At 36.9% G+C, this 26,084-nt stretch overlaps 3 protein-coding genes across 3 annotated transcripts; 1 reads left to right on the plus strand and 2 right to left on the minus strand.

Moving 5' to 3' along the window:
• Positions 1 to 202: 202 nt before the first annotated feature.
• On the plus strand, positions 203 to 2,704 carry LOC110683864. Its single transcript, XM_021860272.1, has 4 exons — positions 203 to 213; positions 379 to 1,672; positions 1,763 to 1,906; positions 2,078 to 2,704. Exons 1-4 carry the CDS (start codon positions 203 to 205, stop codon positions 2,702 to 2,704), a joined length of 2,076 nt encoding a protein of 691 aa, XP_021715964.1.
• An 11,448-nt stretch (positions 2,705 to 14,152) lies between these two features.
• Positions 14,153 to 15,226, minus strand: LOC110683866. Its single transcript, XM_021860273.1, has one exon. It carries the CDS (start codon positions 15,224 to 15,226, stop codon positions 14,153 to 14,155), a length of 1,074 nt encoding a protein of 357 aa, XP_021715965.1.
• Positions 15,227 to 15,741: 515 nt separating this feature from the next.
• On the minus strand, positions 15,742 to 16,917 carry LOC110683867. The gene has a single exon (XM_021860274.1). It carries the CDS (start codon positions 16,915 to 16,917, stop codon positions 15,742 to 15,744), a length of 1,176 nt encoding a protein of 391 aa, XP_021715966.1.
• Positions 16,918 to 26,084: the final 9,167 nt, after the last annotated feature.

The following is a 26,084-nucleotide window of genomic DNA, read 5'->3' on the forward strand; positions in this document are numbered from 1 at the left end:
TTAGTAAATGAAGAGGAAGTGAAGGGGCTGCTGGAGACAGTGAATGGGGAAGGGTATGTTGAAGTATTTGTGACTGTTAATGAAACATTAAGGCCCATACATGAGATCCAGGTCCAGTCCACTCCAGTAAAGGCTGAGAGAAAGGGGAAGAAAAGTTCAGGTAAGCCTGCTGTAGTTAGGAAGAGCCCAAGAATTAACAAAAATGAGCCTAAGGTGAGGGAGGGTGAAGAATCTCCTAAACCTAGATCTAGACAGGGGATAGAAAGGGTTGAAGGGGTTTCTGCTGAGATTAAGGGGGTTCCTGGTAGAGGGAAGTTGTTGAGTAAGGGGAAACAAAAGGGTAAAGCTAAGCTTGAAAGGGGTTCTGGCAGTGTGAAGGTGTTGGATAAGGGAAAGGGAAAAAAAATCTGTAGGCAAAGGATTGATTTTTGAGGATAGTAGTGAGGGCAGTGAGACTGGGAAGGAAGATGAGTTTTCTTCAAGTGATGGGAGTGAGATTGACATAACTTGGGAGCCTGGAGAGGAGGAGTATGACAGTGGGGATGAGAGGTGGTTTGTGCAGAATTCTGAAGAAATTTTAGCTAAGGTAACAAGAAGTCTTGGGAAGCAGTTTGATGTACATGATGAGGGGGTTTCCAAGGATCCAAAGGCAAGGTTGACAGATAACTTGGATGTGAATGAGGTACAACTACAAGAAGAAATTGAGGGAGAATCAGATGACCTAAGGAGCTTGGATGGTTCATCTGATGAAGAGGACAAAAGTCCATGGTTTAATGACAAATCTGACTTCTCAAAGCCTGTTATACTTGTTCATAGGCTTAGGTTTAGCAATGCTACAGTGTTGAGGAAAGCTTTAAGAGTGCATGTCATACAGAATAGGTATGAGTACTATAATTTACACAATGATAGTACTAGGATTACTATTCAGTGTAGGAATAGGTGTGGGTGCAAGTTTGACACAAAGACAAGTAGGATGCCTTTGTGTATATGCAGGGGTGGAGTGAAGTGTAGTTTCAAGATCCATGCTACTAAGTTAAAAAGACAACATACTTGGCAAATAAAAACCATGAAGTTGGAGCATAAATGTGTGAGAAGCAGGGAGAACAAGAAGGTCACAACAGAGTTCATTGCTGAGAGGTATCTTGAGGAGTTCAGAACTAACCCATCATGGAAGGTTAAGCAAATCAAGGATAGGGTGCTTCATGACTTGGGGGTAGAAGTGACCTACTACAGGGCTTGGATGGCAAGATGTAGAGCTAAGTTGATCATTTTTGATTCAGCAAGAGAGCAATATGCTAGGGTATGGGATTATGGGAAGGCTGTAATGAAATACAACCCTGGGTGTGGTTGTAATGTTGTGATTGATGGCATTGAAAAGCCTGAGCCTCCCTTGTTTATGAGGATGTTTATTTGTTTAAGGCCTTTGAAGGATGGGTTCTTGAAGGGTTGTAGGCCAATTATAGGGGTGGATGGCTGCCACTTGAAAGGAGCTTATCCAGGCCAGATTTTAGTTGCAGTCTCCAAGGATGGGAACAACAACATTTACCCCATTGCTTGGGCAACTTGTGAGGTTGAAAACAGGGAGACTTGGGTCTGGTTTCTAGAATCCTTGATGCAATGCATTGGAAGTGCAGATGGGGCAGGCTTCACCTTCATGTCAGACAGGCAGAAGGTAATATTGTTTTGATTATTGTAGTCTTATTTTATGTCCTGTTCTTTATTGTTTGAAGTGTGACAAGTAATTGTTGATGATGTTAAACAGGGACTGGTTGAAGCTCTGTCTGAAGTTGTGCCTAATGCAGAGACTAGGTTCTGTGTTAGGCACATTTGGGCAAATTTCAAGTTGAAGTTCACTGGATCAGTTTTCAAAGAGCTCTTTTGGAGTGCTGCAAGAGCAACAACATTTGTAAGTCTCTAGGTGACCTTAAATTATTTTGAATAAGTAAATGCATGATATTGTTCCTGTTCATGTACCTACTTCATGTAATAATGTTCCTGTTGTGTATAAAAGCAAAATAAGAGCAACAACAGTTGTGTATGTTATTCTTTCATGATAATGTTCCTGTTGTGGTTGTAGGTTGAGTTTCAGATAGCCATGCAACAGATTAGGGAGCTTGATGAGGATGCTTACAATTATTTGGAGAACATCCCCACTCATCACTGGTGCAGACATGCATTCAGTGACAGTTGCAGGTCCAACATGTTACTAAACAACATGTGTGAGACTTTCAACTCTGTTATCAGAGATGCAAGAGACAAACCTATCCTCACCCAAATGGAATGGATGAGGAGGTACATGATGAGGAGAAATAATGAGAAGTGGGAGGACTCCAAGGAAATAACAACCAACATCACTCCATATGTGCATAAGCTATTTCAGAGGATGAGCTATGTGGCTAGGAATTGCATAATTGAAGCTTCCAGGGATGACACTTATGAAGTGCAGCTGAATGATGACCAGGTTCTAGTTGACTTGCCAAATTGGTCTTGTTCCTGCAATCACTGGCAATTAACAGGCATCCCATGTATTCATGCATTTGCATGCATAATGGATCAGAGGGTTGATGCTGAGCAGTTTGTCCACCCCTATTACACTATGGACACTTACAGAGCAGCATATGAGCCTGCAATTCAACCTATGCCAGGCCCAAAGCATTGGGAGAGAGTGAACATGAGAGAGCCTCATCCACCAGCATTCAAATAGCAGCCTGGAAGACCTAAACAGAAGAAGAGGAAGCTAGAACCTGGGGAGGGAACATCTGCAACAGGAGGGGAGCAGGGAAGAAAGAGGAGGAAAAGTCAGTGTAGGATTTGTGGTGGATTTGGCCAATATCCCAAGACTTGCAAGGGCCCACATGAACCTGAACCAACTGAGCAGAGAACTGCAGGAAGGCCTCCTTTAAATTCACCTTGGGTAGTTGAGCAAAGGAAGAAGAGGGAGATCAAAGCTGCTAAGAAGGTATGCTGTTGGATTTGTAACTTTTCTTTTGAAATTTGTGATGAAATTGGATGTTGATACTTGTTTATTGGTATTTGTGTTTAATAAACAGAGTGCAATAGGGGCTGGTCCAAACAGCATTGGGAATAGGACTTTTCCCCAAGAGCAACCTAGCTGTGAACCATTGAGTAAGAGGAAAGGTTCACACAGTCAACAAGGGCAGCCACAAGCCAAGCATCACACCACCCCCTCTTCCAGCCAACCTGAACCCAATGCTACTGGAGTGCAGACAAGGAGGGCTAAGCTGCTGACTTCCAGACAAGGAGGGCTGACACAATGATGTTTGAATTGTTTTTCTGAACTTTAGTTGTTGGTTGTATTTTCTGAACAATCAGTTGCAATATTTGTAGCTTTACTTTTGGGTTTAGGACAAGGATCATGTTTTGTTAAATTAATACTTTGCTTTAAGGCTTTACCAGCCAATTTTGTTAGGCACTGCAACAACAAATTTGATCAACAACTTAAATGCAATATCAACTACTTAGGTACTTACTTAATTCATTTCTTTCATAATTGTGTACATTAGTTTGCTTGCAATAGTGGTTCACTGCCACTTATAAATCATTACATTACCATAATACTGTTTCATGCAATTACTAGCATTACAAGTTATACTTAATGCATTACAAACCCCCTAATAAGAAGGATCACTAATATGACCAAACTAATCCCAACAGCAAGACTAAGAACAGAGTGATCTGATCTAGCATTCCTTCCATGCATCTCTCTGTTAATCTTGTTCCTGTCAGAGTTTAAAGCCTTGCATTTCATTTTCAGCCTGTCCACTTCATTCAGCAAACACCTCAACTGTCCACCAAGATCATCAACTTCCCTCTTGTAATCACTAATTTCCCCCTTCAACAGTTTCTTATCTAACAACAAATTGTTGATCACCTCTGTTTGCCAGGTTGTCCCATCTTGTTCATCCACCCATTCAAATGCTTTACAACCTCTGCTCTCAGTTACAGGATCGTAGAACTTGCATGTTCTGAACTTACGACCAGGGTTCTCCCTTGTCCAACTGGTAAGCTTTGCAAAGGGAACACCACATTTGCACTTCTTCTCCTTTGAAGGTGAGAAACTTGTAGAAGACATTTCCTGCACCAATTTGCCATCCATAATAAGCAAAACCATTCGTACTATGAAAAAAATACAATTGAACCAAGGGAATTAAACAATCACTCCTACAAATCAAAACCCCCAAATTATTTCTACAATGAACCCTAATTTCATTTTCTCGCAAATTACAGCACAATTAACACACAATGAACCCTAACTATTTATGAATTACATGACTATTGCCAGATGCGACCTGAATTATGCATTTAAGTCAACAACATATAGATTAATTTACGCCTTATTTTTGAAAGATAAATTAGGGTTTCTAAAGTGCTATTGATGCAATTACCTGATTTGATATCTACGTCCCCCAAACAATGATGGTAAAATCAAACAATTTCGCCAATTTGTTAGTCGAATTCGCAAAATGTGAAGCAACTTTGTGTAATCAGCTCAACAATTCTACATTAGTGAAGGATGTCGTAACTATATAAAGCAGTTTGGAAAAAATAGCCGTTATTGTGGGCCCAGCTAACAGATCCTCTAACGTTGTTCCAATTTAGGTGGTGAAAGCAAAATTTTTATTTTTTAACAGGTGTTATAATTAAACTTCGAAATCTTAAGGTGTTAAAAACAAAATTAGGTCTTTTAACAGGTGTTATTTTCTAATTTAGCCTACTTATTTTTTTATATCATATACCGTCAAAAGTTGATGCTTTGACGCGAGAAACTTCTATAACAGGCATCGTATCTATAATATCAACAACATCGGCAACTTCGTTGTGAACCAGAGTAGTCCATGCTGATAGCATAACAGGTTTCATGCTACAAAAAGTAGAAGAAATTAAATGTTCCACAAGAATAGTAATAATTAAGTTAAAGTACTCTTGTATTGAAAAAGCATTTTACATTATTGTAATATATATACACGTACTTGGAATCTATGATCTTAATCCTACGCACTTCATTAGGCAGTCCGGAAGTCCTGGAGTGAGTTTCTACATTGTATATGTGAATAGCAATCTCAATAATATCTAAGGAAAAAATACAAAGAACTTAGTTGTATATGTCAATTAATTCATGTGTATTTACGATGCACCTAAAGTAATTATAATATCTGAATGGGTATTAAGTAATATTTACTTATTCGATTAGATGTGCCGACGAAATCCAGAGCCCGATTAAGTAGAACAAAGTACGAGCTTGGTTCAGGTCTTTGTTGTGTGTCAGAAATTCTTGTTGAAGAATTGATCGTCATCTGATACAGCTGATTGTCTCTAACATACATGTCAGGTATGCGAGTTATGATACAGTTGGTAATTTTGTATTCTCTGTCTTCAATAAGAAGATTATGAAACAACTCAATATCTCGTTCAAAGATCACAGCCTTCACTTGTGTTCCCTGTCAATTTCAATGTTAAGTAGTTGTTAATTATGCTGACATAATTAATATTTTATAAATTGTGTATGATATACCTGTGCGTCTTCAAAAATAAGTTGTTGTAAATTTGTCGTGCCTTCGCGAGATTTTTTTGCCGGGTGCTTCTTTATTAATGTGGCTATTGTAGTAAAATTTCGGCTTTGCTCTGTCAAATTAGCAAGAGGAATTTGTTGAGCAGCCATTATGTCGTTGTGCAATCTAAATTGAACCTACCATGCATCAATGTGATGTAAGTAAATATTACAAGTGATAAAATTATAATATCATGGTATAACGTAAGTGAAAGGAAAGATAAGTATGTTCACTCTGTGTTGAAGGAAAGATAAGTAAAATTACAATATTCCAGCATACCTTAAAATCTCATAACATACAACATTTTTAGTGTTTCTCATAACATAAGTAAAATTACAATATTCCAGCACGCCTTAAAATCTCATAATATACAACATTACAATGTTGAAAAATTATAACGTAAGTAAAAGGAAAGATAAGTAAAATTACAATATTCCAGCACTCCTTAAAATTTCATAATATACAACATTTTTAGTCTTTCTTATAATAGAAGTAAAATTATAACGTAAGTAAAAGGAAAGATAAGTAAAATTACAATATTCCAGCATGCCTTAAAATCTCATAACATACAATATTTTTAGTCTTTCTCCATCCATGTGGTTCATCCGCAGAGGGCTTTATCAATATTTGAACATGTTTACCTTTTTTAGCACGAGACAATGCAACATATAATTGACCATGAGAAAAGACCGGTTGTGGTAAATATATGCCAACTCTACCAAGCGTTTGACCTTGAGACTTGTTAATAGTCATTGCAAAGCTTAGGTTGATTGGAAATTGTTTGCGAGTAAACCTAAAAGGGTACTTGTAGGGAATAATTTCAAGCCTTAAAAATCCCACTAGCTTGAACCCCACTGTGATCATACACTAAAGTACGGTGGCGTCCAAAAGGGAAGAAGATAGAGCAAAAGAGTTGCCAAAATAGTGGAAGGGTGTCAGTTTTGGATAAAGTTTCATGTCTCATTCATATCTTTTTCGTTATAACTCGGATTTAATATTATAATATATCATTGGAAAGATAATTTCAAGATCTATCCAACCATATAAAATTTGGATAAATATTATGAGGCACGAAAATAAAATCTGAATATATTCCACTTCGTACAAAACAAGGATTCTTAAAAGGAGTAGTTTTATTCAATTTCAAACCCTTCAAAACATAATTATCAATCCTAACTCCATTAGGATTTAAAAGAAACTCCTAGAGTATTCTAAAAGACTATAATCAATCCTAATAGCTTTAGGAATGATAATTAATAATAGGCCCTCCTCTAGATCATTGGGTCGCATATAAAAACCAAATCGGGCCCAGTTTAGTATTTTAGCCATAACTTCCTCGATATTCATCGGAATTGGGCTTATAATACATCGTTGGAAAGGTCTTTTCAAACCCCATCCAACTACACTATTATTGGACCCATATCATGGACCAAACAAACTGGATTGGCTATTTTCTTAAAATAAGTTTTCAAAAACAGAGAGAAGAGAAAGAAATAAAAACTATCCGCAACACTAGACTTTCCACACTTTCGCTTCATTCCATTATGATTCGACGCGAAAGGTACTCATCACTGGGTTTTGTTTTGGGGAGACACAAATGGGTGTCTACAGAAGCCCCCACTTTGACTGAGTTTGGAGAAACGCAAGTTTTGAAAACGAAAGTCAAAGTATCGAAAGGGACGGAGAATGATTCAGAACGTTCTACGATCCTAAATCACTCTTGCAACGCCGATACCTGCAAAACTAGTGTTAGTTAAACAGATAAAAGAGTTAAGAAACGCGTATCTTGCACCGTCGACCACACGTCTCTGAAAGTAACCGATTGTTGCTGTCGCTGTTTTGATAACCTCCTGCAAGCTAGAGAATGCCATCCCGGTTGAAAATTGTTACGCCTGTAACTGCTTCCAAATTAGAAGACTGCTTCGCCTGAAACGATCCTCCTCCGCATTGATAATATTCCACATCCAAGGGAATACTACCGAAGATTGCTTCTCTTGAAACAATCCCCATCCGCATTGATAATACTCCACATCCAAGGGAATATTACCGAAGATTGCTTCTCTTGAAACAATCCTCATTTGTTTGTGACAACTCTCCACAATCTAGGGGACACCATCTTGCTGTATGTTTTGACGATCTTCCGCAATCTAGGGAACGCCGTCGATCAACGTTGCTACATCTCGAGCCTTTTCTCGAATCATAGTGACAACCTTTCCAATCATAGCAAAAGTCGTTGAAGACCGCCTCATCATGAACCACTCTTCTCATATCTTGGTGACAACCTCCACAATCTTAGCGAACGTCGTCGAAGACCGCCCATCTCGTGCTATCTTCTCAAATCTTGGGTGACAACCTCCACAATCTTAGCAAATGCCGTCGAAGACCGCCCATCTCGTGCTATCTTCTCAAATCTTGGGTGACAACCTCCACAATCTTAGCGAATGTCGTCGAAGACCGCCCATCTCGTGCTATCTTCTCAAATCTTTGGTGACAACTTCCACAATCTTAGTGAATGCCATCTTGCTATTTCGATGTTCACTCGTCTCTGAACAAAAGAGTTTCCTTTTTGTTATGTCCACGTGTCTCTGAACAATAGAGCTTTTGATGATATGATCTTCTGAATGATGTGTCCACGCGTCTCTGAACGAAGAGCTTCGAGACTTGAACGTTTGTTGCGATAATATTCTGAAGAAGAAATTTCCGAAGACCAACGTTTGTCGATCTCTAAAGCTCGCCTGAACTTTGCTTCTGCTAAAACCAGTATGTCGGTGTCTCCGTGATTAGGCGCTTTAAGCTAAGTGAGACGATCTTTCATCAGGTCGATCACTTATTGCAATTGTAATCAAACTGACTACTTAATCATGTCAAATTGCTTATAGGGGCTAACTGGCGTACCTAGGAACCCGAAACTGCTGTATGAGGTCGAAATTACCTTTCTGATGAGAGGCTTCGAGCTCTGTCGCTGCTGAAATATCTCTGGCGCCAAGAATTGACTCTGTCGCCGAACGCTGTGATAAGGTCTTCCCTGTTCTGCTACACCTTTATTTATTTTGACTATAGTTTTTTGCCAATCCCTTTAATTATCTTAGGGTTGACCTAAGGTTTAGCATTGCTTGACTCATTGACTTGACACGACTCAAGGCATAAACTTGACTCAATATGATTGACTGACTCGAGGTTGACTCGACTCAAACTGTTTGACACATGTGTTAGACTCAAATCAAAGTGAAATGACACATGTGACTCGTGACCCGTGTGTGCATAGTAATGTGATCGTGCAACTCAAAAATGCAAAAAAGAAAAAATTTTCCGTCATTTTTGTGGAGGGTACCGACTTTCTCCCAAAAAAGAAAGACATGAAAAGGAATCGAAGTGAAGTTTGAAGATGCATGTTGAATGAGCTTAGTCAAATGTCGTTTGATGCTATCTCTCAAGGTGCAAGGATTAACCCATCCTAGGCTATCTCAACTGTTGACTCCATGATGAAAGTATTTGGGTAACTTAGGCACGGAGGCTAAGTACTTCATACTTCGATGCAATGATGATTATGATTGATGAGTGATGTTGATATGACAAGGCATGCTTCAATGTTGTGTTAAGATTTCATGACAAAGGGTTCCTAAGGGAAGTATATTTGGTCATGTATTTGTGCAGTGTGTGAAAGTGACACTAAAGCTAGGCCACAAGAGCTAAGTGTGTGGAAAAATATTATTTGTTAAAAGAGTCAAATGGTGGTGACTCTTAGGCTAGGTAAGCTAATGATGTAGGGATCAAGCTCCCAAGTCTAGCTCTAAGTGAATAGGGATGAGCATTGGAGATCCCTTGATATGATCATGGTGTAAGTGTGTGAATATGAATGCATTTTTATTACGGCCGCACCTCGATGTGAGGTTGCCTACGTATCCGTTAGGAATCAGGCTGAACGTAGCTCTAGCCGAACCTCGCACAAGTGTATGTATACCTCAAAAAGGTCTTTTTAAGGGTTGTCACGTGGTTAGGCTAAAGGTTATAGAAAAAAGGGATAAAGGCTCAAAACCCTAGATAAGCCCCCAAGGTGTGCAACCTTGCTTTTGAATCTTTATATTTTTATGCTTGAGTTTCTACTCTTTTTTAGCTTTTTTTTTTATTATCTTTTGCTTTAGCATTTATTTTATTTTTAATAAGTGTGGGTAATCCCGATCATGCGGTCTATCACTCACTTGGCATTCATGTTTCTCAGGCACGGTACCGAGCACTCGATAAGAGACGCAATCTGAGACGTGTTCTTATCGAAGATATTTTCATGTCAAAGACATTGGAACACTTGCCCTTTTGTACACTTTTATTTTTTTTTTTTGCTTTTTTTATTTATTTTTTGCTATTTTAATCTTTTGATATCACTCAAACTTTTTTTTAGAATTGCACAAGTTACACACCATCCCATCCCAAGGTTAGGTAGATGTAGGTTGAAGAAATGAAAGGGTCTATTGTTAGACGAGGCTCAAAGTGGTTTATGAAGAAAAGATTGTAAATTTGAAAGGTGAAAGGAGATATGATGTGGCTACAAGGGGTGCCTTAAATCATTGGTATACCTTGTGCTTAATTCGACTATTTTTTTTTTTTTTTTTTGCAATGTAATGAAATGAAATGATCATATATAAGGAAATAAATGCTCATTTTATTAAAAGAAAATAAAGAATCTACAAAATTAATCTAAGGAAAGGAAAAGGTGCCTATGCTAGACTTATTGGGGAAAGAAAAAAAAATGAAAAAGAAATAGAAAAAGAGGTCACGAAATCTTGTCGTTGAAGCTCGACTCTTGTCTTGTGTTGTTTCCTTTATCATCACTCGCTCTTCTTGTTAACTAGAGGCATGGGAAGCTTGTTATTATCAATCAAATGTTGGATAGCCTCCTTTAGCTTCCAACAACTCTCAGTAGTATGACCCTTACCTTGATGGTACTTGCAGTGTTCGTCTGGATTCCAACTAGGCAATCTCTTTTCAGGTGCGGGATCTTGAATAGGTCAATGGGAGTAATGAGTCCTTTGGCATGGAGTCGATCGAAGGTAGTATTGTAGCTCATCCCAATGGGGGTGAAGTCTTTCCTTAGTTGCTTCTTAGATCCTTGGTTATCTATGGCTAAAACTTCACTGAGATCAAAGGTACTAACATTGTTACTAGAGTGGGCATTTTCGGAAGAAGAAGGATTGTCGTTCTTCTTTCCTTTCCAGCCACCGTGGTTACTATTGTTAGTAGCTTTTTGCTTTGCGAGGTCATCTTCGATTTCAATTCCGATGTCATGAACGTCCTTGAAAGTATTCAAATTGTGTTGATATTTTAAATGCTTCGAATATTTTTCTTAGAGATTCTTGATAAACATCCTCACAGACTCCTTTTCGGTGGGGACCTCAATCATCTTAGCGGAAGTTTCCCTCCATTTATTAAAGAAAGAAGTAAAGCCTTCATTCTCTTTTTGTCTTAGCATCTCAAGTTGTCTATGGTCGGTTTCAACTTGAATATTGCACTTGTACATATCAACGAAAGCGTTTACTATCGATTCCCAGGTAGAGGTTTTCTCTTTGTCAAGGGAGAAGTACCATTGTTGGCAAACGGTTTCAAGAGATAGTGAGAACAGAGAGGGGAAAACCTTCTTATCGATACTCTTAATGTTTATTATGGTTTCAAAAGCTCTTAGATGAAAGTAAGGATTATCTGTTGCCCTGAATTTAGGGATGTCAGTGGCGTTGAACTTATGCGGAAGAAGTTCTTTGTCCAGCGAGACCCCTTGTGATGTAAGCCCTTGAAACTTGTAGTCGCTAGACAGCTTGCTTAGACTCTCTTGCATGAGGTCCATCTGTTGTTGCTTCACGGGATCATCGATCTTGAGTGCGAGAAGCTTCAGTGTCTCAGTCACGGTAACCAATTGGTTCCTAAGATCATTGACTTCTTCTTGACTTGCCATTATCCTTTTAGCCTTCCTCTTTTGACGAATCAGTTTATCAAAAAGTGAGACTTGAATAAAGGTATTGTCCTTGATTAATCGCCCTTCTTTCCTCGACCAAGTACTGTGGAAAAGGAATTTGGGGATATTCATTGTTAATTATTTAACTCAGACTCTAGTCAACATGCAATGGAAGGAGGATGTGAAGAAAAATGGAATAGAATGTGAAAAAGAATGATGGAGGTGGAGGGATATGAAGAATTAGGAATAGAATATACCCCCAACTTAAATGACGGAAAAAAACCGACTCATGCATGAACCTAAGACATGGTCATGGTGATGTGTACTCAAAGTGTATTCTAAGACTAGTGAATGTAGGTGACATGTTAGGACTCTTGTCATGACCATGTGGCTAGACTATGTGACTAGACTCAAGCAAAGACTGAGTTAAGACTTCACGTATATGCATTAAACTGGACAGACTGTGGTATTTTAGTCATAACTTTTTATCTGTGACTTTGATTTGGATGAAACCAACGCCACATTAAAGATAAACCTTGGGGCTACAGATCCATTGGTTGTACGACTCGTAGTTCTTTCTAGAACTCCGGCTATAACCAAAACAAGTTGACGCTTGTGCAGTATACGGGAATAAAAATCCGGGTTGACTTAAAGGAACTATGACTCGATTTTAGGTATATTTATTAGCTCAAATTAATTAATTAATTAATTAAACAAAGTCTTTTAGTCATTAATCAGTTTATTTAGTCTTAACAAAAGTCAAACAAACGGTTAGGAAAAATCACATAGAGTATGCACAACAAATAATGCACAATTAGCCAAATAGGCACAATATGATGCAATGAGTTTGCAACCTAACCATGGCTCTAGTTCTCTAAAGTTCGGGATATGGTTTAGTCAATAGAGGGTCAATGGTTAATTGTCCAGATGCACCGCGCGGAAGCCTAACCGTGAAGGGTTGGCGCGAGTGGATGGGACACCACGAGCTTTAGAAAAAACTCGCTTCCATGGTTTGGTGAATTCAACATCTCGGATGTACCCTTTGTTGCACGGAGCGTTCAATCGGGTAGATGGAGCATGAATTCCCAGAGGGTTATGTCCATATGTAGAACACATATGGGTTTCAGAAAAGTGAGAAAAAATTCAATCAGGAAGTAGAATCGAGCAAACAATACGAAAAACTAGTCGAAATTAGAACGCATATTTCTGGCTCGGTATTAAGGGAAATTGGTGCCAGCAATCAGAGACTGGCGCCAAATTTTAACTGTAGCGCCTGGTGCCAATGCTGGCGTCTGGAGCTACGACTAAAATTCTGGCGCCAAGCTCTGGCCCCTGACACTACTTCCCACATGCCTCAGCAGCTTTCTGTGCTCGATAAAATTTTCCAGTTTTGCGCGGTGTTATTTCGGTCCTAGTTGTGAAAGATATTTCTCAAATTTCCTACGTGTAAAATCCTATGTTTTTAACTCATTACGGATGGTCTTTCCAATGAGATTTTTTTTATGCATATGACAATAAAGTTAATCAAAATTACGCACATGAAATACTTAGAACTTTTTGAGTCTCATCCACTCATTCTAAATCATTGCCGAAAAAAATTCAGGAATTAAAATAGAAATCCTCCCCAGTGGAGTCGCCAAAAACTGTAGGAAATAATTTCAAGCCTTAAAAATCCCACTAGCTTGAACCCCACTGTGATCATACACTAAAGTACGGTGGCGTCCAAAAGGGAAGAAGATAGAGCAAAAGAGTTGCCAAAATAGTGGAAGGGTGTCAGTTTTGGATAAAGTTTCATGTCTCATTCATATCTTTTTCGTTATAACTCAGATTTAATATTATAATATATCATTGGAAAGATAATTTCAAGATCTATCCAACCATATAAAATTTGGATAAATATTATGAGGCACGAAAATAAAATCTGAATATATTCCACTTCGTACAAAACAAGGATTCTTAAAAGGAGTAGTTTTATTCAATTTCAAACTCTTCAAAACATAATTATCAATCCTAACTCCATTAGGATTTAAAAGAAACTCCTAGAGTATTCTAAAAGACTATAATCAATCCTAATATCTTTAGGAATGATAATTAATATTAGGCCCTCCTCTAGATCATTGGGCCGCATATAAAAACCAAATCGGGCCAGTTTAGTATTTTAGCCATAACTTCCTCGATATTCATCGGAATTGGGATTATAATATATCGTTGGAAAGGTCTTTTCAAACCCCATCCAACTACACTATTATTGGACCCATATCATGGACCAACCAAACTGGATTGGCTGTTTTCTGAAAATAAGTTTTCAAAAACAGAGAGAAGAGAAAGAAATAAAAACTATCCGCAACACTAGACTTTCCACACTTTCGCTTCATCCGATTATGATTCGACGCGAAAGGTACTCATCACTAGGTTTGGTTTTGGGGAGACACAAATGGGTGTCTACAGTACTTGTCCGTAGCTGATGGCTGTAATGGGATCCGAGGTATAAAAACACGTTGACCGCAATGATGTCCCACAGTTATCTCAGCATCAATAACATTGGGGAAAAAGGCTCTGCATACTATTCTGGTACCGTTGCATAAGCCTGATGTTGGATCTAAGTTTCTAAGAAAAATTATTGGACTGCCTACCTTTAAAGTCAAATGATGAGGCGGAAGGCCGGATGGGCTAGGCTATTAAGAAATTCAGATGGATATTGTTCGGATGAATTATCTATGCAGCTGTCGAAACTTTTGTACTCATAAGCTCTTCCTGGCTGTTGGTGCACTAAAAGAGAATTTATCTTTGTAGCATGTTCATTTTTTGGAGTTAAAATAGCTCTTTTTGTTGCAGTCGAAGAATCAAAAGTTGTCTCCGAAATATTAGGGTAGATGCTTTTTGCTAAGAGTTCCAGAGATGAGTCTTCATTGTCATATGGTATGACTAAAGGTTTAGGAAGCTCTATATTTTTCCCATCTTTATAAGGGGGCACACCATTTCCAATTTGTAAGACAAGATTACTAAAAGTTGGGTCATCGATTGCTCGCATGTTTTGAGTTAGATGGATTTTCTGGAGTGCGTACCATAAAGGAGACATCACAAAACTCGTTGCAATAACCTCATTCAGACTTCCTTTAGGTATAACAGGTAGCACTTGTCGGAAGTCACCGCCAAAAACAACAACTTTTCCACCGAATTTCAATTTGTTTGAACAGTCATCTTGTAGCAATCTATCAAAGTACTCAATTGTTTGACGCTTTGCCATTGGTGCTTCGTCCCATATAATAAGTTTTGCAAGACAAATAAGTTTTCCTAAAGCACTTTGTTTGGAAATACTTGGACTTGGAACCTCATCAACATCTAAAGGTATTTTGAATCGAGAATTTGCAGTTCTACCTCCAGACCGACCAGATGCAGCAATACCAGAGCTCGCAACTGCTAAAGCAATCATTTCTTTTGCTCTTACATTAGCGAGTAATGTAGAATATAAAAAAGTCTTTCCTGTACCACCAGGGCCGTCAACAAAGAAAGTTGTCGGCTTATTATCAAGGACTGCATTGTAAATTATGCTGTAAGCAATTTTCTGTTCACTATTAAGTAAATTGACAGGATTTATTTCTTCGGGATGAATAGGAATCTGGAGCTCTTCTTCGATTTCTTTCATTCCTTTCGCTAAGTCATCTTCTTCAAGCTCTAACAATCCAAAATTGTAGGTGTCAAAAGACTTTCCCATTGACTCAACAAGGTAACAAATGCTTTTTATAGTTAATTTGCGAGCCTTTTTTTGTTTGAAGGGAAGTTATGGTTATAATCTTCAGAAAGATATGGGTAAAATTTTTCCCACAGGCAGTTTGGATCATCGGGATTGCAGTATACCAACAATGTAGCAAATAGTCGTCGTAAGGCAAAAGGCATTTGACTTTGGGAAGCTTCTTGTAGGCACTTATCTATAGAATCGTCTGCTTCGAGTAGACCTCATTGAAATGCTGCTTCTCGGAATGAAGAATATCTTACGTTGTTGAAGGTCAGCAAATGATCAAAATAGGTTAGACCACGAACACTTGTGAGTAGTAACCGCAAATAAAAACGTTCACCTTCTGCTAGATTTGCATGTACAACACGTCCGATCGCAGTAGTTGTTGTTTGACGGCGTCGCCAAATTTTTTCACTTTTTTTGGCACGCCATGTGTAATGTTGAGGAAATTCTTGGTACAGTAATGTGCGAGCAAAGCTATCAACTTGATTCATCTAAAAAAAAGCAGTTAGCATAGTTCGTTGTCTGCATGAGTCAGATGCAACAGTCTGTAACCTTTCTTGTGAATGGAATGTCACAGTTTGCATATTTGGCAAATATACTTGCAGAGAAAAAACGTTTGGATGTATACCATTCAGCGGAAATCTGATAATACGCCAAGCAGCTTCTGGGGGCGATATCCATCGCGCAATCTGAAAGGAAGAGATTTCATCACCTATGCTTATGTTGTCGGGATTAGATAAAGCAAAAACAACCCGATCGTGACCTTTGTATATATACTTATACAGATATTTAACTGCCTTTATTGTAGAGCACACTTCTACATTTATATGGCAGTCATATTTTGCTGGTAAATACGGATTATATGGTATTACCCACCTATTATCAAGTCGTACTCTACGTACCAAATATTTTTTTCCATCATTATGACGTCGGTATATAGGGTATGAATTATGACCTGTCGATGTCGTTTCAGAAAAGCTTCGAGGGTAATGGATTTTACACTTTCCATCTCGCATGTATACATTTCCAGGATTATCATTTCCACAAGGGCCATGCATCATATGCTTTAAAACAGCTTCATAAAGATGAGCGTTAGTCTTTTGTTCGGGTACCTCTGCACAGACATGCTCATCGTATTGGTCTGAAGTTCTAATCTTAGATGTTGAATCTAAAATGATGAGAAAGTGTACATGTGGTAATCCTCTTTTTTGAAATTCAATTACGTAAACATATGCTGCAACCTCACCAAATAGTTTCTTTTGGACAATATCTTTTTTCAATTCTGCTAATTTTGCGTGGAAAACTCTTGCTATTTGATCAGGTCTGTTTTGCACTTCCTCGTGAGGTAGCAGTTCATCTGCAATTTCAGGCCATGAAGGGTTGCAGGTCATGGTCAAAAAAATATCAGGTTTTCCGTAGTGCTGAACTAAAGACATCGCATCAAGGTATATGCGCCTCATATCTCGTGGACCACCAATAAACGAAGGAGGGAGAATGAATCCATGCCTAGTATTTAATCCATGCGATACGCCGGTGTTTAAGCTGTCGAGAATACCTTGGTAAAGTCCAGCTCTAATTGTGTCTTGGTTTTGACGAATAAAATCCAAACACGAAGTTTTGATTTTGATGTACATATCAACAATGTACTGTTTAATAAGCGCCCACATCGCAGAAGAAAGGAATTATCTCGTATACGGATCTATAATCGGTAGCAATAATACTCTCTACAGGAAACTTTTTTTTCAGATGTTGATGAGTGAATTCCTATATAAAAATTAAAAGATAAAAAATAAGTGGTGTTTTTTTTATTGATTAAAGTGAAATTTTTCTCGAGTAAATTATCTAATAGCCAAACCTTGTTCTTCAGCTTCTAGAAGATCATCAATAGTTTGGACAAGAACTTCATTTATCGGAAATGTGTGACATTGTTGTCTTCTTAGATATTTTGTTTTATATCTATATATCTGTCTATGCCAACCAGTTTGGCCGTAGGGAAATAAAATCGCATACTGTAATGGATCGTAGCATCCGTAGTAATGCAGTATACGATGGTGTGCACCTGAATGTGCATGAACCACAATATCGCGTTGCAGCGGAGCAGACGTGCCTGCATCTTCCAACCAACTTGCTTCCACTTGGGAAGAAGTAGGTGCATTGTGAGTACGTTGGTCTTGATCTGGATCAGATCGGATTATAATGTGACTTGCGTCAACCATATTAACATCTTTAAGTGACCGAAAAAATTGAGCATACGGATTTAGCTCCATTAAGTGCACTAATTGGCCGATCACACGTGGATCAAGATCCGTAAAAATTGATACACAATGTCGGTACTCAACATCTGTGTCATAGAAATATAGCTGCAAATATCGCGGTTGTTCATCATTTCGACGTATATCATTTATGTTATGATATACTTGCCCTTGGACTCTAAATGTGTAAATACCATGATGTCTTCGTGCTAATTCTTTATCCTTCTTCACACCCAAAGATGTAAACGCAAACATATTGTTGTACAGAATAATATATTTACGAAAACTCTCGGAGCTGCTGTCCAATGACAGAAATAGGTTATGCAAACTATCTGGCATATGGTTAGGAGCAAGTCGAATCTCCCCTTGGTTGCAACATAGGTTAATTGATTCGTCCTTAAATAGCTTTGCTCCACAATACTCACAAAGCGTAGGCACATGTAGAACGTATGCATATTTTGGAGGTCTTTTCATGTTGTTTGTTCTGATTGTATTTGACATATTCAGTATTTTAAAATAATAGGAAAACAAATTAAACAAAAGCAATGCATAAGAATATATGTTAAAAATTAAAATAGAAAAAACAGACACTTTATTTTGATCACTCCAAAAAGAAATGCAGGCATATAATAAAGGGACGGAGAGAATATAATTTTGAGTGCAAAGCAAAGCTTTTTCTTTCTAAGAATTTATATGATTGAGGGTCATTTATATACATTATATTGTACTTCTAATGTTTCATGATTAATTTATAGAATAAGCTCAAGATAAGCACTTATCTAGGAATATATTAGAGGTGCACTTGTATAACTATTATTTTTTAAAACTTTATCAAAGGTGCTTTAGGAAAATGATTTTACTGGAATTGTCTAAATATTCCGTATTAATTTAAACAGATTGAGGGATTATTGTGGTCATTGGATGTTGTCATCTTCGACTTGTTTGACGGTGGTGTGGAAGTAGATTACAAGTTATGCCTTTAATTCGCAGTCTCCTATTTTAATTCAGAAACTTATGCTCCATATACGAGTAATTATTATTTGTATATGACCAAATTAGATGCTTTTGCACATTATTTATGTGACTCGTGTTGGGTATTAAATTATTTATTGCCTTTTCTTTATTTGTCCGAAAAAAAAGCAAAGGATCCCAATGGAGTTTTGTCTTTCGCTATTATTATATCCTAGAAAATGACACACTTTAAAAAAGAAATGTTGATATAAGATACTCGCTCCGTTTTTAAGTACTTGCTCCATTTTAATTTTTTGCACTATTTATTTGTCCTACTTTGACTAATGTTTGTGATTTATACATAAGAAAAAATATAGTCTCGCGGGTACTTGTTGGAATCATCTCAATGAATAGATTATTAATTTTCAATTGTTAGAATTTATACGTATTGATAATTAAAATTAGTGATTAAATATTAGCATCGACATACGTGTCCAAGAGAAATGAAGCAAGTATTTAAAAACGGAGGGAGTATGAATGAAATGGAAAATATGTGAACTAATAAGTTTGTAAGTATTTTTTTTTTTTGGTAATGTAATACGGTTAGCTATTTTATAAAATCTATAGTTCTCTGCTTGAACTTTTCATATAAGTTGTCACTTTATTACTCCCCTTAGTTTAATTATAGACAATTTAGTTGAATTAAATAAAGTAAAAGGTAAGTGGGGTAGTTGGAGTATTAAAAAATTGAAAAGGAAAGATAGTAAGGTTAATAATTTATTTAAAAGTAATGACTATGACAGGGAAATTACAATAAAATAAGTACCAATGGGTTTGGCCGGAGACCATGAGAGGAGAGAGATATAATATCTTACTATAGTTTTTTTTGCCAAAAAAAGGAAGTGTAACACTTATTAAAACATATACGTAGTGTATGTAAGACATTTAGGTGATCAGATACGTGTAAAGTAATTTGAAGTATTAGTATATGCACGTACTTTAATTATTCATGTAAATTTTGCTTAACCTTGGTCGTTGGCCCATTTTGGAAATTAAATTATTTAATGTTTTTTTTATTTGTTTGAAAATACAAAATAAGCAAAGGGTCCCAATGGAGTTTTGTCCTTTGCTATTATTCTACCCTAGGAAACGGCACACTTTAATTTAAAGAGGAAATATTGGCATAAAATGTCAGATTGCAGACATGTGATCAACGATCTTGTTATTAATATAAGGACAAAGAATAAATAACTAATAAATTTATGCTGTCAACTTTTATTTGTGCTTTTGTTTTCGTATAATATGTGTCTTGTCTATTAAAAAAATTTCTTTTAAACTCGATTTTTTTTCTTTTCATTTTCCTGTTTTCCGTCTTTCTTATATATTAGCCTACATTTAATTTTATTTTCAATATAAAATACCGGAATCTATAGTTTGCAAATTGGTAAAATGATAATTCGATCATAGTTATTAAGTTTGTTAGTGGTTTTTTTTTATTTTTTATTTATTTTTTATTTTTTTTGGTAATATATAAAATACGTTTAGCTACTCTTTAAAATCTATATTTTTCTAGATGAATTTTGCATATAAGTTGTCACTTTATTAATTCCATTAGTTTAATTATATAAATTTTGGGAACTTGTTGTACAATTTGTCTTCGAGTAATGCACTATATTGTTTATGATCGTATACTAGGACCATGCATGCATCGCTTTCCGTTGTAATAGGAATGAGTGGAGTATTTCCCATCAGTTTTCAAAATTGTTTCATACACTCTTCCTTTCCAATTCGAGTATTGAGTGAATGCATTAAGTGAGTTCATCCTTACACAGTACTTGACTCTAAAATCACTAGGCAATAGTTGGAAGAATAAGGGGAACATCACTCCTTCCTTCTTTCCTTCTAATCAAAGCATCAACAATAAGAAACTTTTTTCCTCACCAGGCGGCAAGAAGTTACTCATAAACAGCCATGAAGATAAAGCACAATGCAAGCTTCTCACCAAGATTTCATGTTTTCTTCTTCTTTTGTTTCAAACCCTTTCCCCTAATAAGTCTATCATAGGTTCTCCTTATCCTTATGTCTATATGCCATGTTTTATAAATGAGCATCTCTTTCTTACATTCGATCATGTGATTGGCAAAAAAAAATAAAAAATAAAAAAAAATTACCGAACTAAACACAAGGTACACCAATGATTTCAGGTACCTTTGCAACCCTGTCATTCCCTGTTAACCGTTCAATCACATTCCATTTCTTCATCAACCACTTTGAGCCTCGTCTAACGTTTGACCTTCATTTCTTCAACCCACATTCACTTAACCATGGGATTGGAAGATGTGTAATTGTATAACATTCAAAAAGCAAGTAAAAAAAAAAAAGGCAGCAAAGCAACAATAAAACAATGTCTAAAGGTAAGTGTTCCAATGTCTTTGATATGAACACGTCTCAAATTGCGTCTCTCATCGAGTGCTTGGTACCGTGTCTGAGAAACATGAATGCTAAGTGAGTGATGGACCGCATGATCTGAGATTGCCTACATTGATTCAAAAGAATAAAAAAAAAGATTCAAAACAAAAAAAATGTATGAAAAATAAAACTTGCAAAGTCTAATAAACAATTGCATATCTTGGGGGCTTCTCTCGGGTCTTGAGCCTTTTACCCCTTTCTTCCTTAAACCTTCAGCTTAACCACATTACAACCCTTGAAAGACCTCTTTGCGGTGTACACACACTTGTGCAAAGTTCGGTTAGAGCTACGTTCGGCCTGATTCCTAACGGATACGTAGGCAACCTCACATTGAGGTGCGGCCACATTCATATGCATGATCGAGTCGAAGAATATCCAATGCTTAATCCTATGACCCTACCCATTTAGAGCTAGACTTGAGGGCTTGAACCCACATCATTTAGCCTACCTAGCCTAAAGAGTCATCATCTTTGACTCTTCTCACATCTCTTTCCATCGCCATAACCCTTGCAGCCAGCCTTAGTATCACATTCACACACTTCACTCACACATCCATATTTGTATCATCTTTCCCTTAGGAACCCTTTTTCATGAAATCTTATTTCAACACTGTGCATGTTTCATCATCTTTCAAGACAACATTCATTAAAAGAAACATTGTATGCTTGCTTAGCTTCCTGACCTGAGCAATGTTTATTGTTTCACGGATCGCATAATGTGCTGAGAAACATTTATATATCAATGATTTTTAATCATATAAAGCATATCGTTCTTAGCTCCTTGACCTAAGCAACGTTCATTATGCAATAATCACTTCATCTGTATACGTGCTTAGCTTCCAGACTTAAGTGACGTTCAAGATCGTTTCTTTACACCATATATGATGCTTAGCTCCATGACCTAAGTTCATTCATCGTGTCACATGATGTAATTGTCCTTAGCCTCCTGGACTAAGGACATGCATCATGCATACATTACTTTCAAGAAAAGCAATTCAATCCATGCGATTCATTTTGTCTTGCTCAACGAGGAACTTCAAAACTTCTTTCCTTTTTTTTCGTGTCTTTTCTTTTGGGGAAGTTTAAAAAAAAAACTTTTTCAAAATTTTCTCATCGAGGGAAGTTCAAAAATAAAAGTTCATTTTTCACATCTTTCTTTTTCGGAGAAAGTCGGTACCCTCCACTCATGATAAAAATTGACGGAAAATTTTGCTTTTGAATCTTCATTTGTTTGTGTCTGCACACACACATATACATACACACACTCACAAGTCATACACATGTCATGTCACATCAAGTCAAACTTGGTCAAGTCAGTGGTTAAGTCAATCACAATATATACGAGTCCATTGGCAAATTTATTTTTGCAGGTCTCATCTACAGCCCACGTCCAGGGACAAGCGGACCATCTACAACCCACGTTCGGGGACAAGCGGACCATCTACAACCCACGTTTGGGGACAAGCGAACCAGTTACATCCCACGTTCGGGGACTAGCGAACCTTTTACAACCCATGTTCGGGGACAAGCGAACCAACTACAGCCCACGTCCGGGGACAAGCGGACCATCTACAGCCCACGTCCGAGGACAGCGGACCATCTACAGCCCACGTCCGGGGACAAGCGGACCATCTACAGCCCACGTTCGGGGACAAGAAAACCATTTACAACCCACGTTCGAGGACAAGCGAACCAACTACAGCCCACGTCCGGGGACAAGCGGACCATCTACAGCCCACATTTGGGGACAATCGAACCACCATCATTTCATGACGCAAGGTTCTCGATACACAGAGACATGCAATCTCATCATATGTCGACTTTCCTCAAGCATGGAAAGTGTTATCCAGTGGATTTCTTCAAGCATAGAAAACCGCCAAATTCCTTTGTCGGCTTTCCTCAAGTATGGAAAGTATTATCGGTGGGTTTCTTCAAGCATAGAAAAACACCAAATTCATATGTCGACTTTCCTCAAGCATGGAAAGTATCATCCAGTAGGTTTCTTCAGGCTTAGAAAACTACCAAACTCGTCAGTCGGCTTTCCTCAGGCATGGAAAGCGTTTCAACAAACGTCATCCGGTGGATTCCTTCAAGCAAAGGAAACTACAAAACTCATTTGTCACCGATACACCGGTGTCAGATAAGCATTCTATCCCTTTACTCTTTTATCTGTAGAACTAACATTTTTCTGTAGGCATCGACGTATATAGAGTGATTTAGGATCGCAGAACGTCTTAAATCATTCTCCGTCCCTATTGACTACTTTGACTATCGTTTTCGAAACTTACGTTTCTACAAACTCAGTCAAAGTGGGGGCTTCTGTAGACACCTAAAAATGTCTCCCCAAAACCAAACCCAATGATGAACAACCTTTCACCGCCACTATTGGTCGGGTTGAGTATTTAATCTTGAAGTGCTTAAATCCATGTTTCCATTTCATAAAACAACCCAAATCCTAGCCCATTTCCCAAAACCATAACTTATTTTCCTCTTTTCGTGCCTTTAAACCCAAAATAATTCATTTCGTGTCCTTTAAAATCATTCATTTTGTGTCCTTTTTATAAAAATGTTTAATCCAGTTTATTTTGGTCCATAATCTGGGCCCAATGATTAAATATTTGGATGGGTCTTTAAAATATCTTTCCAATGATTTATTATAAGCCCAAATCCGAGTTATAACGAATAAGTTATGACCAAAATATTAAACTAGCCCAAACCGAACCTAAGCTCACCTTACCTACGACCCAATGATCATGTGGAGGGTCCAAATGATTTAATCTAATTCCTAAACCAATTAGGATTAATTGGAAGCTTCTATAAGTTTCTAAAAGATATTAATTATCCTTTTTGAAAAGATAAGATTAAAGAGTTTGAAATTGAATAAAACTTTTCTTTTTGAAAGTCCTATTTCTATCTGAATTGAAAGACGTTAAAAGATAGACAGATATTATTTTCGTGCCTCATATTTTTTATCCAAATTTTATATGGTTGGATAGCCCTTGAAATTATATTTCCAGTTATATATTATAATATCAATTCCGAGCTATAACGGAAAAGATGTGAATAAAATGTCAAACTCTATCCAAAACTGATACCGTCTCACTATTTCAGAAATATATTTTATTATACAAAATATTTTAATCTTATTCTAATTGGGTTGGAAAGTAGACTTCAAGATCTTTCCAACGATATCTTATTCATCTTATTCTGATTTCTGGATCAAAAGATATGATAAAAACAAAAACCGCAAAAACTGTTGTCTATCGCAAGAGTTTTATCCGATTCGGATTCTTATCTTTTCTTGATTCTCCGACCTTCTTTTTTCTCTATAAATAGAGGTCATATCTCCCCTTTTCCAATCATCAACAATCTTGATCATCAAATAATTCTCTTCTCCCTCTTTAGCCTAAACACTAGCCATCCTATTTTCTCAAAATACTTTCCCTAATTAAGCACTCCAAGGAGTTCATACAATACCCAAAGTTCTATACTTAAACCAAGGCGTGAAAGGTATAATTGACTGAGGGTTTGGACCAAATCAACTCTACTTTAATTTAATTTCCATTTGCTTTATATTTTTATTGAAGTTACTAACAATTTATTCATGATGTAGCAATTTAAAGGAACGCGCAAAATGTGAGTAATTAATTAATTTAATTACTTTTATTTTATTTTCTTATTGCTAGTATTATGATTAGGTTATTTTATATTTGATTTGACTAATGTTATTATTGTTAAATTGCTTCCAATATTAATGTTTATTTTATTGTTATTGATCATTATATTGCATGTTTAAAGGGAATATGTAATTGAAAATCACGCCTAATATGATAATTTGGACAACCGGCTTAGGTTCCTTTTTAATCTTGTTATTAATTGAAGTGATCACGATATTTTAGAATTATGTGCTGCAATAATATTCAACCAATTTAGAATAATATTAGTTTGGAGCAAATTGAATCTTTGTTTGCATGCCTTTGAGATCGCAGGAATCACTTTTCACTATAAGAATCGAGTAGAGGCCAATACGGGCGAATGTGACTCCATGACTCACTTCGTACCATCATCCCCGATCCTCCTTTCGTGGTTCTGAACCACATGGAGTTAGTAATCTCATGGATTATGAATGGGGTGTAACCTTCACGGGTCAATCGTTGTTGCCTATCGTTGTCCCTTAATCGTGGTTGCCTTTTTATGATCCGTGAATGGTTTACAAGTTCCTTAAAAACTTGTTGGCGGCTCCCTACTTTCCTTGTCCCTAATCGCATACGTCAATTCCCACTTCCTATGAGTGCCAAGCATATTCACCACATGCTTTTAACGTAGGCACACTTCGAGATATATATATATATATTCCTTTTTTTTTAATAAACCTATCATTAAAGATGAAGAGGTATTCATTAATTGGGAAGTAAATGATTAGCCAAGTAGTCATTACTATTGGCAGTAATGATGAAACATGGGTCATCCGTCTGATTCAATTTTTGTATAGATTATAGGCTTGTAGCTATTTGTACTTGTATTTATTTCTATTTTGACTAATCTCAGTAGTCAGAGTATTTTTTGTAGTTGCATGCAACACCTTTAATCTATAAAATTGTAGTAAGCTCTCTTTTCTATTTTTCATTGTCTTCCCAACTTAGGCACCTACTTTGTCTTATGTAAATACCTTTATAAATAAATAAAACAAAAGGTCTTTCATTTAGAAATCCCATACCTTTTTCAAAATCATGCAAATCATCATACTCATGAAATTATCATTTCAGTATAAAAATGTACGACCCCAAAAAATATGTTCATATTTTAAGTGTTATTTTGGAAGCTAAAAGTAGTACGAATCTCTGCTGTGAATCAAGAATTGGGTAGCTTATTACTGTTAGGAGTGAGTTTTAATTTTAATCTTATTTTTTTAAACTTAATTTCTAAGTTTTTAGAAGCCATGTTTTTCTTTTCGGTAATTTTATAGAGTTGCGAACTTAGATTTGAGAATGTAAGCTTAGCCGGAAGTCGACGGTAGTTAACTATAATAATTATCAACTAATATTCTCCCATATGCTCATTTGGAGTTTATTCGTAAGAGGTTGCAGGAAGAGCTCAAGAAAGGCAAGGGTGCAGCTCAGGTATTGTTAAATTCCTTCTGTTTGCATACGTTTGTACTTTTTT

This window comes from Chenopodium quinoa, unplaced genomic scaffold (assembly GCF_001683475.1).
Source record: "Chenopodium quinoa cultivar QQ74 unplaced genomic scaffold, ASM168347v1, whole genome shotgun sequence".
NCBI lineage: Eukaryota > Viridiplantae > Streptophyta > Magnoliopsida > Caryophyllales > Amaranthaceae > Chenopodium > Chenopodium quinoa.